Source organism: Coffea arabica, chromosome 2e (assembly GCF_036785885.1).
Source record: "Coffea arabica cultivar ET-39 chromosome 2e, Coffea Arabica ET-39 HiFi, whole genome shotgun sequence".
Lineage (NCBI taxonomy): Eukaryota > Viridiplantae > Streptophyta > Magnoliopsida > Gentianales > Rubiaceae > Coffea > Coffea arabica.
Genome location: NC_092313.1, coordinates 21,607,386 through 21,620,500, shown reverse-complemented (window position 1 = coordinate 21,620,500; position 13,115 = coordinate 21,607,386). Strand labels below are relative to the sequence as shown.

Below are 13,115 nucleotides of genomic sequence, written 5' to 3'. Positions count from 1 at the left end.
TGCCAAAATGGGTGCACAATTCTTATAATAGAGGAAAGGCATAAAGAGTTCAAATTTTATTGAAAAACAGATTTATTTTTATTTTATACGATAAATAATTTTTTTTTAGGAAAAGGGGTACTTTGTTCTTATAATGGAGGAAAGCGATAAAGAATTGATTTTTTTTATTGAAAAACGGGTTTATTACAATTTTATTATATATTTTACAAGGTTACTTTTCATAGTATTTTAAAATATATAAATACAAAAAATATTAAATTATACCTATAATCATTTATTATACAGGTATATTATGAGTACTTACTAACTAAGATTTATCCCCACATTTGTATAGTTTGTTGTGACAATCAGGTTTGTCCCCACATTTGTTTGAGTTTTGATTAGAATGGATATAAGCTATTCCCTCCAAACCCCAAATTTTGAATTATAACATTCAACCAAAACATGCTCAAACTCTCAGGCTCGGTCATACAAGGACAGCTAGTGTGAATATCCGTGCTACACACGGTGCTTACATTATTAAAATAAATCAAAAGATTATACCATTTTAATTTGAAAAAATTTTAAAAAATTATACCAACATAATTAAAATTTAAGATTTATCTAACAATAGTTCAAAGTATGAAAAAAAACTGTAAATCATTCAAGAATTGTGTTTTTGCAAAAGATGGATCTTAAAATAATAATAATAATTTATATTAGAAAATGAATGATTTATGGATAGAAATAAATGTAATTGCATGTTTTTTATTTTAAAATGAAATACTTACCAATATTATGCATTCGATTTGATAATCTTATATATATATGCATTATGAGAATATATATATATATATATATGTATATGTGTGTGTATGTGTGTGAATTAACTACCTTTGAATTAATTTTTATTAAAAAAATTATTTATTTTTAATGCCTTTATAATTTGTGAATGATTGTGAGAGTAAAATATATTATGACAATAAGATACGTTGAATTTTGAAAATTGTAATTTAAACAGGCTCCCAAATTTTGGATATTTGACTTTCGTAGTTACGAATTTCTTAAATTAACGGTTAGTTATTACTCTAAGTGATATGATAAGTGTCAGTAATAAATGTGAGATGTGAATTGGAATTTGCAGATATCATTTTACAGGGGTGGTTATTATCCGTTAGTTAAAGTTTAGGAGTTTGAATTTTATGGGGTAGTGGAAAAAACATGAGGGAAATGTGGAAAAAAATATAAGCATGATTATAGGATTTGTAGGGCCGGTTACATGATTAGTTAAGAGATAAATATTTTTTAATTATAAAAATGTAAAATTCTATTAAAATAGCATTCAGACTTTTGATAATTTTGGAAGCTCCTTATCCAAAACCCCCTCAGCAATACATATAGATATAGATACTAAACGATAGTTATGATAGCGAAATAGTTTTTACCTGATATAACATATTGTTGCACTTTTAGCGATCATTTGATTTATTGTTGGACCTGTTCACCTAAATAAAATAACACCTAAAATTATGGAAGCAAGTTTCCTATCTAAAATAGTAAGTTAAGTGTAATAGATTAGTAACTTTTATACCTCAAAGGTAAATTGGAATAAATATTAAACTTAATTTTTAAATAAATAGATTACTACTTGATATCCCAAACTTACTTTTAAAAGAGTAAGTTTAGTTCAAATAACAGTAAGTTTTTATACATAAATAGTAATTCTTACTAATAACATGGCAATAAAAATGATTAAGGATCAAAATTTACCATTTTTTGGAATGCATGTACAATTTTTACATTAAAACCTTATCTCAAAGTAGTATTAGGAAGTTTATTTGAAATAATGATAAGATGTTTTTATTAATGATTAAAACTTAGATGTTTTTTTTAATGATTAAAACTTAGTACCTTAGTTAGTAAGCACTCATAATATACCTTAGTAAGTTTAATTCAAGTAATAGTAAGTTTTTATACATAAATAGTAATTATTACTGATAACATGGCAAATTTGATTAATAATCAAGATTTATTGATTTATGGGACGCATGCACTATTTTACTTTAAAACTTATCTCAAACTAGTATTAGAAAGTTTATTTGAAATAACGATAAGATGTTTTATTAATGATTAAAGTTTAGTACCTTAGTTAGTAAGTACTCATAATATACTCGTATAATACATGATTATAGGTATAATTTAAAATTTTTTGTACTTATATATTTTAAAATACTATGAAAAATAGTGTGAACTAAACCTACTCTCCAAAAAGTAAATTTCGGATATGCAGTAGTAATTTATTTTTAAAAATTTTAAGTTGCATATTTATTTCAATTTACGCTTGAACATACATCGATCGGTGCTCTATGGATACGTCCAAACTCCAGTGAATGTCTTTAAACTAAATTCTAATCAAAGTAGTATCCAAAATGTAATGATTCAGAGTAAAATGCCCATAAAACTTAGTACAAGGACAACTAGTGTGAATATCCGTGCTATCCAAAATATTTATGTATTTTACATAAATGCAATGATTCAGAATAAAATGCCCATAAATAGATAGTATTTTGTTGATTTAATGCCCATAATCAGTGGTCCCAGGATGGCTTTGTTTAGTAATTATTACGGCTTACGCTTCCTCACAAATGTTTTATTCTTAGGCCCTTTATATTTATATTAATTTCGTGACATCCCAACACATTTTTAGCTTCTGCAGTACGCAACATTTCCAAACCCCGGTTATAGGTCACCAGACTCACCACTTGCTTTTGTAGAAATATTCTCTTCTTGATCCATACATGTCAGGTTGCAACGTGCCGCCTTGTTTACCATATGTTTTACTTTCCATACCTCTTCTCTGATTACTAAACATACCGCAGCAACATCCCCAATTATATGCATATTCAACGTAGACTTTTGGTAGTTGAGATATGTCGTGATGACCGGAGTCGAATATATTTAAATCTCTTTTTTTATATAGTGAAAAGAAAAACATAGGCTTTTGAGGACATCCATGTGCAAAATTATATTGCAATCAAATTGTGCAGTCTTTCCATGTTTGACACTATCAATGCTTGATTCAATCCAGTGGCCGAAGTTAGCCTGGCCTGTCGAGTGCAGAATATCCTAATTGGTTCTTTAATTAAGTTGCCAATCTTTGATCTAAAGTCAGTAAGAACGCAGTCAACTAACTACACTAAGAGCACTTGGTCAACAAATTTTGAAATGAAACCCCTTTGAAATGTTGGTTAATTGCTAATTTTAAGAGAAGAAATTTTTATCACCTTAATATACGCTTTTGTCAATGCCAAAATGTGGGCAAGATATCATATCCTTCTCAGTTAAGATGGCTACCCCTTCCGGTTGCGTTATTTTTCCAGGACACCACAGGGCATCCGCCAAGATTTAAAAGTATTTTTCACAGTCCTTTAAAATAGTCAAAAAAATTTACTTGTATCTTAATTAGTAGAAATTAATTTTTTACTTGATATTACAACTTTACGTGTGATTAGTGGATAACACTCATGCTAGAGGAGATTGTGCAAGTTTCGTTTCGAAGGAAAACAACAACTAGAGATGCTTAATTGGACCTGTTATGGAAAGAGGATTCATTGTGAACTGAGAAAAATAAAGGCTTCATTGTTGTCACAGGGGTAATTATTACATCTTCAAATTAATTATACATGAACATCATGCTTTTGCTCTTTATATTTTCCCCAGATGATCATGACCTGTCTAATGATTCCTCCACGTAAAAATTCTAGGATCCCACCAAAAGCGATTTCAAAATGAAGATGTCGATCAAAGTTTTGGGATTTGGATGGTAATCTTGGACCTTGATTTGGCTCGATACATTAATCAGTGTCAATACAAAAATCCATGATCAGCAAGTGCTTTCTTGATGATATAATGGCTGGATTACTGGTCAGTTATCAACTTAATTATGATAAAGCATAGATTATTACTATATAGGATCTCTTCATGTTGCAGAATAATACTTTTCCTTTGTTTACTTTCCACTTTATACAGCTTATAATCATCAAGAATCACCATGGGTGGGACATGCCAGCACTTGCTTTTTAAGGTTTTCAATGATCATCACCAGCTTGGTATTGAATCGATTCACGAAGCACTTGGGCAACCATCCTGCGGGGTCCAACTGAAATTGAAAATTCAAACAAGTTGAAGTTAGCCCCTCGTCAGAGGTTTGGGTCCAGCATTTGCATAAAATTGTTAATGTGATTTTCAGAGGTATTAGCATATTCCTTCAAGTTTCATATCAGAGTGCATAATTCACCCTCGTATTGCCAAACAAAGTCTCAATAGTACTAATGGACATAATGGATAAAACTATGCTTAAAATTGCAAAGAGGGGATGATTAGCACAAGTAAGATATGAGAAGGAAAAAAAAAAGATGTGACCACAAAATAACTCTCTGACCTTTTTTTTTTTTTTTTTGAGGGCGCAATAGTTAAAAAAGTCTTCAAAGTTCTGGTAAATGAGTTGAACATAATATGCAAATCTTCCTTGTTTTTAATTTACATTAGAAATAGAGAATTTTAGAATAAATAGCACTTAAACAGTGCTTAGTAACCACCAGTGGAAGTGACACTACTAATACAATTTTGTAGAAAGGAGGCTCCTAGATAGGGTTCTTCCATGCCTAATCACCAAAAAGGATTTATCTTGAACACGAAGTTAGTAATCAATATCAAGAAAAGCAATGAAAGCGAGGCTTTTTTTTTTTGGGGGGGGGGGGGGTATATACCCTGTACATAGTTTTTATTGCATCAATGATAGAACGTATACATGAAACAAGCTCAATCCAAAAGAAGAGGAAAAAAAAAAAGGTTAATTACCTGAACTACGTAAGTAACCATGCAGGAATCATCATCAAGTTTTTCAACAACCCATCCGGACTGCAACAATAGGGCTCTGATGGAATTATTTTGTTTCGGGCTCAATCCAGATGCTATTTCTTTTGGAAGAGAAGCTACTGCAACAACCTGCATGAGCTATAACATGTTAGTCATAATTCATCAATCTAAACTTCATTATTGGCTATGGATAATCGTTGCAACTCTGCTTAATTAACTAGTTAATGGATGCATCAAAGTTAAAGAGCATGCAGCAATAAATGTATCCAGGGTCCATCTTGAACAGGTTAATTACCAGAGTTCCATCATCCATAGTTTCACGTCTCTCATAAACAATGAATTCTCGGTTTCTGAAGAGAGGCTTGGCACAATCTCCAAACTTGAGTCGTATGATGCTCAGGTATTCTTCCAGATCTTTTATGTACCTTGCTTCCACTATATCAGAATCCCATTGCTGTACAAAATCCCAGATGAAATATATCAAAATCAAGTCAAAATCTTTATTTTTTTTTCCTTTTCTGGGGGTTTGAATTAATATCAAGTAGCTAGCTAGTACATAGCAATGCTTGAAATTCACCTTTGCAGCATCAATGGCATTAGCGACGGTAATGAACTGCTGGGGTGAGACTGATTTTAGCAGCCAACGACTGCGAAAGGTATGAAGGGATCCAGACCGACGTTTCGATATCTCAACACCATTGTCCATTCCTAGCACTTTCCAGCCATCATTTCCACTTCCAACTTTGTTGGAGTCCGAAGCTGACAATAATTCCTGAATGCAATTCTCACTTGCATAGAACACATATCTTCTCAAAGAGTCCTCACTAATCGACCTATCCAAAGTTCACCAAAAATTCAACTAGTCACAATGATGCCAGTGGAAAGCCAGGATTTTGTGACAAGGGGTGAGCTTATGAAGGGCTACTCTTTTCGTGTTTCTAAAACTAAAATCAAGATGAATTCAAGTAGTACAAGTACTTGTGGACATGGAACTTACCAGGACCTGCTGCAAGGGGCTGGACTATTGCTCATCTTACGATTCCCTCTAATGCAGGGAAGTTGGAAAAATTCCAAGATGATATATATGAAAGAGAGGAGGGTTGAGGTGGGGCAAGGGAGTAGGGTATAGAAGGACAAGTCCTAGATTGTTTGGGGAGGGAAGATGGAGATGGAGATCAAGCTAGGTTGCTAAAATAGTAAGAAGTGGGGTGAAGAGTGATGCACATGGAATGCCAGAGGAACCTCCATGATTAAAATTGCGCGTCTTTATCTCCATTTCCCTCTCTTTTCGCTCTCATTGAAGTCACCAACAATCCATGTGCATCATCTTCCCCACATCTCTCCCTCCTTAACCATTCCAACTCTTCTTTATAGCAAAAGAATCTATTCTTTTTTATCCGCACAAATAAAAAGGGAACAGGGAGAAAAATACTAGCAACTAAATCCAGACTAATGCTGTTTTAATTAGAACTCACTTGAATTAAATTTTACCTGGTTATGGGTGACAAAAAACTATTTGCAGAACAAAACCCTTTTATTTGGTCCCCCATCACGTGCCATGATGATGAACAGGCCAAAAGCTTTTACAAGTCTTGAAACTACTGTTTTGCTTATTCATTTCAGAGCAGCATTGAGTTGGGGCTGAATCAGCCAATTAGATATTTGCTCCTGGTATAGAAAAAGCACTTACGATATACATTTCTTAGATGCCATATTATATTCTATACCATCTGCAAATCGTAAACCGAGTTTTGGTGCTATTCTGTTGATTCTCATACAATGGCTTTGGCGATACAATCAAAACAAGAAAGCATCCTCGTGATCCACTAGCGGTCAAACTATATAAGATAAGCTGCATGAACCCCAAAAAAAAAAAAGGCTGCCTACTCATTTCTCTGTAAATATATTGCATCTTTAACAATCAAGTTGGTTCAGTGTAATATGTGGTGGTCCTAATACCGATACAACTGTAAAGGATACTAATTACATCGCTAAACAAAAAGAAAAACAGCTCATTGACTTTATTACAGTTTCAAAAATTAAAGAAGAATGATGGCATATGCTGTAAGTTTTAGCGGGAAAAAGACGTAAAGATGATCAATTTTCCTGTCCCAGGAAGCCTTTTGCTTTAAGGCTATCCACTGTATCCCGAACAGCATCTTCCACGGGTGTAAAAACAATCCCAAGATTGATCAATCTCCTTGCAGCATCTTTGCAAGCCACCAAACCTGGATCTGTCTCACCATCAAACCTGCATAGCAGTCAGAGGTCAAAATTATCAAACAAAAAGGTGTCAATTATATGAAGAGGATCTTATAACGTTGGAAAAAGGTTTATAATATCTAAAATTCATTAGCTTAAACAGGTTTCTAATTCGTCAATATGATGCTGGCTTCCACATCCTCCTCAGCCTTTAGTTTCAATTGAATTTCCTTTAATCCAGAACTCAAATTAGTCTAGAGTGTTGTGACATACCCTTTGATCAATCACTCAAGGAAATTACATAAAAGAAGCTACCAAAGTTATCATTACCAATGGTCATTTAGCCACGTTGAATTAATTGGAAGCTCGAATAATTGATAAATCATACATGCATGAAAATGCTCAATTCACAAGCGATAACATTTCTGGTTGAGAAATAAGCACCTGACAAGACAATATTTCAGCTGGCGTATGGGAAGCAAGATGGAGATGATTGAAACAGATGTCTAATCCTTTACTTTATTTGCCTACAACTTTTGTCACTACATGCAAATTAATTTTGGGGCCTAGTTAAAACTAAAGATGGCCTTTGCAGGTATGGATAAGTTTGAAGAACAAAATTCCACTGAAGCTGGGGCCTGCATGCCAAGATTTTACATATGAGGTGTAATAATTTTTCTCAATCGAGTAGAAGCTTCCACCCTGTGGGGTGGAACCACCACTATGGACAATCATGTAAACATGGTTGAAACAAGAAAGATAAAGTTACCAAATATTTAAAATCCATGTCAATAGAAAAATAAACACGACAATTTCTGCATCTTATGAGGCATGATTAATGCCATATATCTGGGTCCTCTGAGCTCTTTCTAAATCCTTCTTCACTGTTTTCATGATGGAAAGGCACATGTTTTTCAGAGCTAGAAAGCAATTCATGTATACTGGCCATCCAGATTCAAGGCATTGCAGCCATAATTGTAAATTACATGTGTTCTAAAATAGATGAGGGCTTGGGGATGTTCTTTTTTACTGCAATTTCCATTTAATGACAAATTTTTGACACTCTATAGATTTTGCCGGCTGATGTAAGTTGTAGAGTTAAGACATAGTTTCTCAACTCTGTAGCATACAGATAATTAAGTTCCACCACACTCCCAATTGATTGATAGTCACGAGTCTTCTTCTTTTTCATTTCGAAGTGTTTGATCCCCTCACATTTTAACTTATGATGAGGGTTCAAATTGAATCTTAACTAACTGCCTAATCTGTCAAATCAGTCAAACTGAAATTTGACCACCATGATCCAGTTAATTTACTGGTTCACACTTAATTTAGGTTTAGATACTACTACAAACTAAATAAATTCCTTTCATGAAGAGTTCCCCAAGAGGATAAAAATATTTTTCTCTTCAATTTCACTAAGAGACTTTTGAAGTATTAGCACCATAAGTGTTGCACATCTGGGAGATATTATTTGACAGTAAAATAGGTGATTTTAGGGTTTGACCAGTTATGTTCCCTCTCTGAATTTTGTGTTAGAATTTCAAACAATTTTTTGAATAGCAGAAGACACAAGGTTTATAATTGCAGCTTTCAATTTGTAAAAGTACAGTTCAGTTATGTAACTCTACTTTGGCCAACATAAAATTCCAAAGTAGAAACAAAGTAACCAATTCATTTGAAATGAGGATCTGATTATGGAAGGCCTAAGAAGATGCAACAAAGACATATATAAAGAAACAAAATGCACAGACCTGTGAATAGGAAACTGAGGAAAAAGTCTTGAGACTCTATCTGCAAAATCACTGAACTGGTAGATACCATTAGTGCAAAGATATCTCCCAGAAGCATTAGGAGTTTGAAAAAGTAGTGTTTGTGCCTTCGCCACATCCTTGACATGCACAACCCCCAGCCAATGGTACTCCTGTGTATCTTTTGATCCCTGAAGCAGCTGTTGCAAAACATCACAGCTTGCATTTAAACAAGGTTGCAGAAGTTGGCCAAGACATGTTCCTGGGAGGATTGCAACTACATCCAATTTGTTCATCTCTGCAAATTCCCATGCAGCTTTTTCAGCTAGTGTCTTTGACACGGGGTACCATTTCTGTAACAACAGTTACCAATAAAAAGTAATTATAACCAAATTTCACTGAGTGCACCCAACAAGCATCAAGCTTCATTCTGTGAATGCAAGCTCACTTAATCAATATAGGGCAAAACAACTTGTTCCCTTAGCATACATAAACAGGCAACACAATCATATAATTACCTTATATGTGCAGAATACACAGTTCTTCACATTTATTACGTTCATAACTAAAAAAAGTTCAATAAGATTTAGTCAATGAACATTTACCTAAACATAATTTTTTACCAAGCCCCTCTAGTTCAAAATGAAAGCTGTAAAATGCATAGTTTGACCTCTGGTATTCACATCCTTTATTCAGATGCAACAAACATATAGGATTAGGCATAAAACGTTTCTGCCACAAAAACTATTCATTCCCAATACATGGCTGTTAGCTGTTGATATAAAATGGATGTCTTGCTCAAGCTTTGGGTCCGATGAATTTGTGAACCAACTCATAGAATTCATGTCTAAACAAATTCTTAGACGTCCTACACCAACTTTATATGATGATAAATTTGCAGCCCCTACATGCATATTTGCGCACAGTAAATGCAATATTATGTCCTCCAATTTTTCTCATTCCATGTGACTAGACACATACCCCACAATAGGGTTTAAAACAGCCAATATAGCTAAAGACTGCTTTACGCTTTCATTTTCAAAAAAGTGAGCACATGAAATTCCATCTCTAATGTTATTCCTCCATGTCAGTTTGTCTTCCACTCTAAGCCACTTTATACACTTCCAGTTTAGCAGACTGATCCTCTGTTAGAATACCTTTATGTTTAGTTTGGGATCACCGTTCTCGCATAAAATACATGTTAATTAATTATATATAGTCAACACTCAGAGGAGCCAAAAGTCTTGACAAAGTTTACAAGCTCCTCTCCAGAGTTAAATTCAGAATAAAGTCATAAACCTTCAATTGGTAGCACTACTAAAAAAACTTATTTAAATAAAAAAATTTGCTTGATACATCAGCTTAAATTCAGTAGACTGAGCATGGTCAAGTAGGATAGGTTTCGACTTTCGAGCAAGGAAAAGCCCTGAAACAGGACCCCTCATCAAATAATCCAGCCTGTCACGTTTCATATTACACCCGGAAAAAAAAAAATCATTTGAATTTTGTGTACAACCTCAAAAAAAAATATGCTAATTGCAAACAAAGAACCCCACTTCTGCTTTTCATAGCAGTAAAAGATATTCTCCTCAATTCCCAAACACGGGATATCTAATTTTACGTATATCCACCACTGCTTTCTAGGAACTTATACCGGAATTTAGAAAACACATGCCAACAGTCTTGATCAGAGTTTCCAAGTGTAGATTATCTATCATCCAAAATTTGTAACTTAAGAGAGAACCTCTGACCTGACGAGCAATGCAGTAGTCAAGATCAGTCCAAGAAGACTCATCAAAAACCTTGTTCCCGGGCCATCCCGGATTAGGCACCATAGCCGAAATCGACGATGTAAGCACCACCCTCCTCACGTTGTACATTTTGGCCGCCGCCAGTACGTTCAAAGTACCCTTAACAGCCGGGTCCACCAGCTCCTTTTGCGGGTCCACCGGGTCCTCAAGTGTGCATGGAGATGCCACGTGGAAAACACCCCCGCCGGCACATCCCTCAATGGCTTTGCGCATTGCTTCAGCATCCAAAAGATCGGCCTCGTGCACCACCAACCGGTCGCCGGCGGCACCAGGAAGTGAAAAGAGGTGAGATGGGTCAGAGCCCGGGAAAATGGAAGCGTGCACTGTGGTGTAGCCTTGGTCTAAAAGGGTCTTGATTACCCATGAGCCGATGAAACCGTTGGCACCAGTTACACACACTGGTTCTTTGGTGTTGATCAATTTTGTAGCAGCCATATCTGTTGGAAGCTGGGATCAACTTGAAATTGAAGGACTCCTTCTTTTTTTGTTTTAATTTGTGAGAAATAGAGAAATTAAAGAGTCTTGAATTAAATATGGATTTTTTTTTAACTTTTTTTTTAACTAACTAGATAATGAGGGAGTATGATGTGGCAATACTAGATTGGATGAGTTTAATAGTAGTTTCATCGGATAGGTCACTACACTCAAGTAGGTGCATAGTATGTTGCATAGTTCATCGAGCCTTATCCAGTATTAATGTATTTATTAAATAATTATATTTATATGGGTTAAATTACATAAATGTTCAGAAATTATTAAGAAATTTCAACCGTTACTGGATAAGTTAGTTTCATGGGCATAGGAGTCAATTTAATCCCTTTTTTTAAGCTAACTAGCTAAGTGAGGGAGTACGATGTGCCCGTACTGAATTGGATAAGTTTAATATTGGTTTTATTCACTGCGTCGGCAGGCTCAAGTAGGGGTATACCATGTTCCATAGTTAATGGAGTCTTGTCCAGCATTCAAGGTTTTAAAACCTAAATCGTTCATTAAATCGGAAAAGTTACTAGGTCACGAGTCACTGGTTCAACTATTGGGCTAATCATTTTCAATCCGTGATGTCATACATAAATAAAAAATAAATTATATATTGTTAATTTTATCATATCTGCAATCTACACTTCCCACTGCAAAGGTTTACGCATGTGATCATAACTATGGTTCTTTTGTTATTAAGTTTATAATAAAATAAACTAAAAGAAAAGCAAAGATACAAAGCAAAATACAAGAAAAGCAAGGCAAAAAAGAGCTATAAGTATACCTATATGACAAGCTTGACACCAAGAAAATAAGAATCTTATTTTAGAAAATTAGTATATTACAAAGTAAAACAAAAAAAATCATAGCGCATATAGTTTAGACACAAAATTGAGCTTTGGCAAAGGAATTTGAGAGATTAATGATGAGATGATAAAGAGAGGGATGATTCAAAAGAGAAAAAATTGAAGAAAATTAGTAAATTGAAGAAAGGAAGAAGATTGAAGTCTTAGGTCTTGACTTGAGTCGACAATAGGTTGCAGTTATCTAATTAGTTTCTATGTTTTTGTTTTATTACTTTTTCTCCTCTTTTTAAAATTTTGACCAATTGAATGAACCAAACTAGTTTAGAAAAAATTGTTCTGGTTTGATGGTTCACCGATTGGACCAATCGAAACTGGTTTTCACTCAATACAACACTTTTTTAGTCCTACCGGGTTTGAAGCATAACTCGGCTCGGACAACCACCCTATCGACGATTTAATTGATTCGACGGGGCGGTCCAGGCTGGGTCTTAAAACATTGCCAGCATTAATATAAATATTAAATAATTATATTTACATGGGATAGATTACATAAGTGTTCGGAACTTGTTGAGAAATTTCAACTCTTACCTTCAGTAGTAGAGCTAGTTTCATGGGCATTGGAGTCAATTTCATCTCTTTTTTTAGCTAATTAGTTAAGTGAGAAGTATGATATGGCAGTACTAAACTGGATAAGTTTAATATTGGTTCTATCTAATGGGTCAGTAGCCCCAACATACTCAAGTAGGGGTATAGAATGTACTATGTTCAATAGCTCATAAGTTTTATCCAACATTAATATATATATATATATATATATATATTAATTGATCATAAGTGTTCCGAACTTATTGAGACATTTCAACCCTTATCTTCTGTGGTATAACTAGTTTCAGAGTCAATTTAATCCACTTAAAATTTTAAAGGAATAAAAAATTCATAAAAGACCTAAACCCTAACTTAACGATCGAAGTCAATCGAATCGAGTATGAGCTCTTTAATGATCTTTGCGAGTCGAATTTGAACTACTGTTCTTCTGCTCAATCGATCTCAAGCACTTAAGTTGAGCTTGAATTTGAGCATGACATTGCTCGAGTTCATTTCAGTTCAATTACACCATTAGGCCCAAATGCTCACTCACTGATAGTTAAGACCAAAAAAGGGTTAAAAAGCGGTTGAAATTTGGGATTCGTCAAAGGAATCAAAGTTGTATA

General features: G+C 34.2%; 2 protein-coding genes across 2 annotated transcripts; both read right to left on the bottom strand.

The window, feature by feature from the left end:
* Positions 1-3,758: 3,758 nt before the first annotated feature.
* Positions 3,759-6,023, bottom strand: LOC140036887 (uncharacterized). The gene is made up of 5 exons (XM_072079940.1): positions 5,855-6,023; positions 5,435-5,690; positions 5,153-5,311; positions 4,840-4,986; positions 3,759-4,138 (listed from the first exon to the last, which is right to left on the bottom strand). The coding sequence occupies exons 1-5, from the start codon at positions 5,887-5,889 to the stop codon at positions 4,019-4,021; spliced, it is 717 nt and encodes a 238-aa protein (XP_071936041.1). The 5' UTR covers positions 5,890-6,023; the 3' UTR covers positions 3,759-4,018.
* Positions 6,024-6,726: 703 nt separating this feature from the next.
* LOC113728774 (cinnamoyl-CoA reductase 1) lies at positions 6,727-11,139 on the bottom strand. Its single transcript, XM_072079938.1, has 3 exons — positions 10,562-11,139; positions 8,814-9,163; positions 6,727-7,108 (listed from the first exon to the last, which is right to left on the bottom strand). The coding sequence occupies exons 1-3, from the start codon at positions 11,054-11,056 to the stop codon at positions 6,955-6,957; spliced, it is 999 nt and encodes a 332-aa protein (XP_071936039.1). The 5' UTR covers positions 11,057-11,139; the 3' UTR covers positions 6,727-6,954.
* Positions 11,140-13,115: the final 1,976 nt, after the last annotated feature.

Bases quoted from the DNA above. Each gene is read 5' to 3' on its own strand.
- LOC140036887 (XM_072079940.1), bottom strand. From the start codon at position 5,889: ATGAGCAATAGTCCAGCCCCTTGCAGCAGGTCCTG. The intron at 5,691-5,854 runs GTAAGTTCCATG...AACTTTGGATAG, and splicing joins GCCCCTTGCAGCAGGTCCTG to GTCGATTAGTGAGGACTCTT. The intron at 5,312-5,434 runs GTGAATTTCAAG...GATTTTGTACAG, and splicing joins ATGCCATTGATGCTGCAAAG to CAATGGGATTCTGATATAGT.
- LOC113728774 (XM_072079938.1), bottom strand. From the start codon at position 11,056: ATGGCTGCTACAAAATTGATCAACACCAAAGAACCAGTGTGTGTAACT. The intron at 9,164-10,561 runs GTCAGAGGTTCT...CTGTTGTTACAG, and splicing joins ACTACTGCATTGCTCGTCAG to AAATGGTACCCCGTGTCAAA. The intron at 7,109-8,813 runs GTCTGTGCATTT...ACTGCTATGCAG, and splicing joins CCTCAGTTTCCTATTCACAG to GTTTGATGGTGAGACAGATC.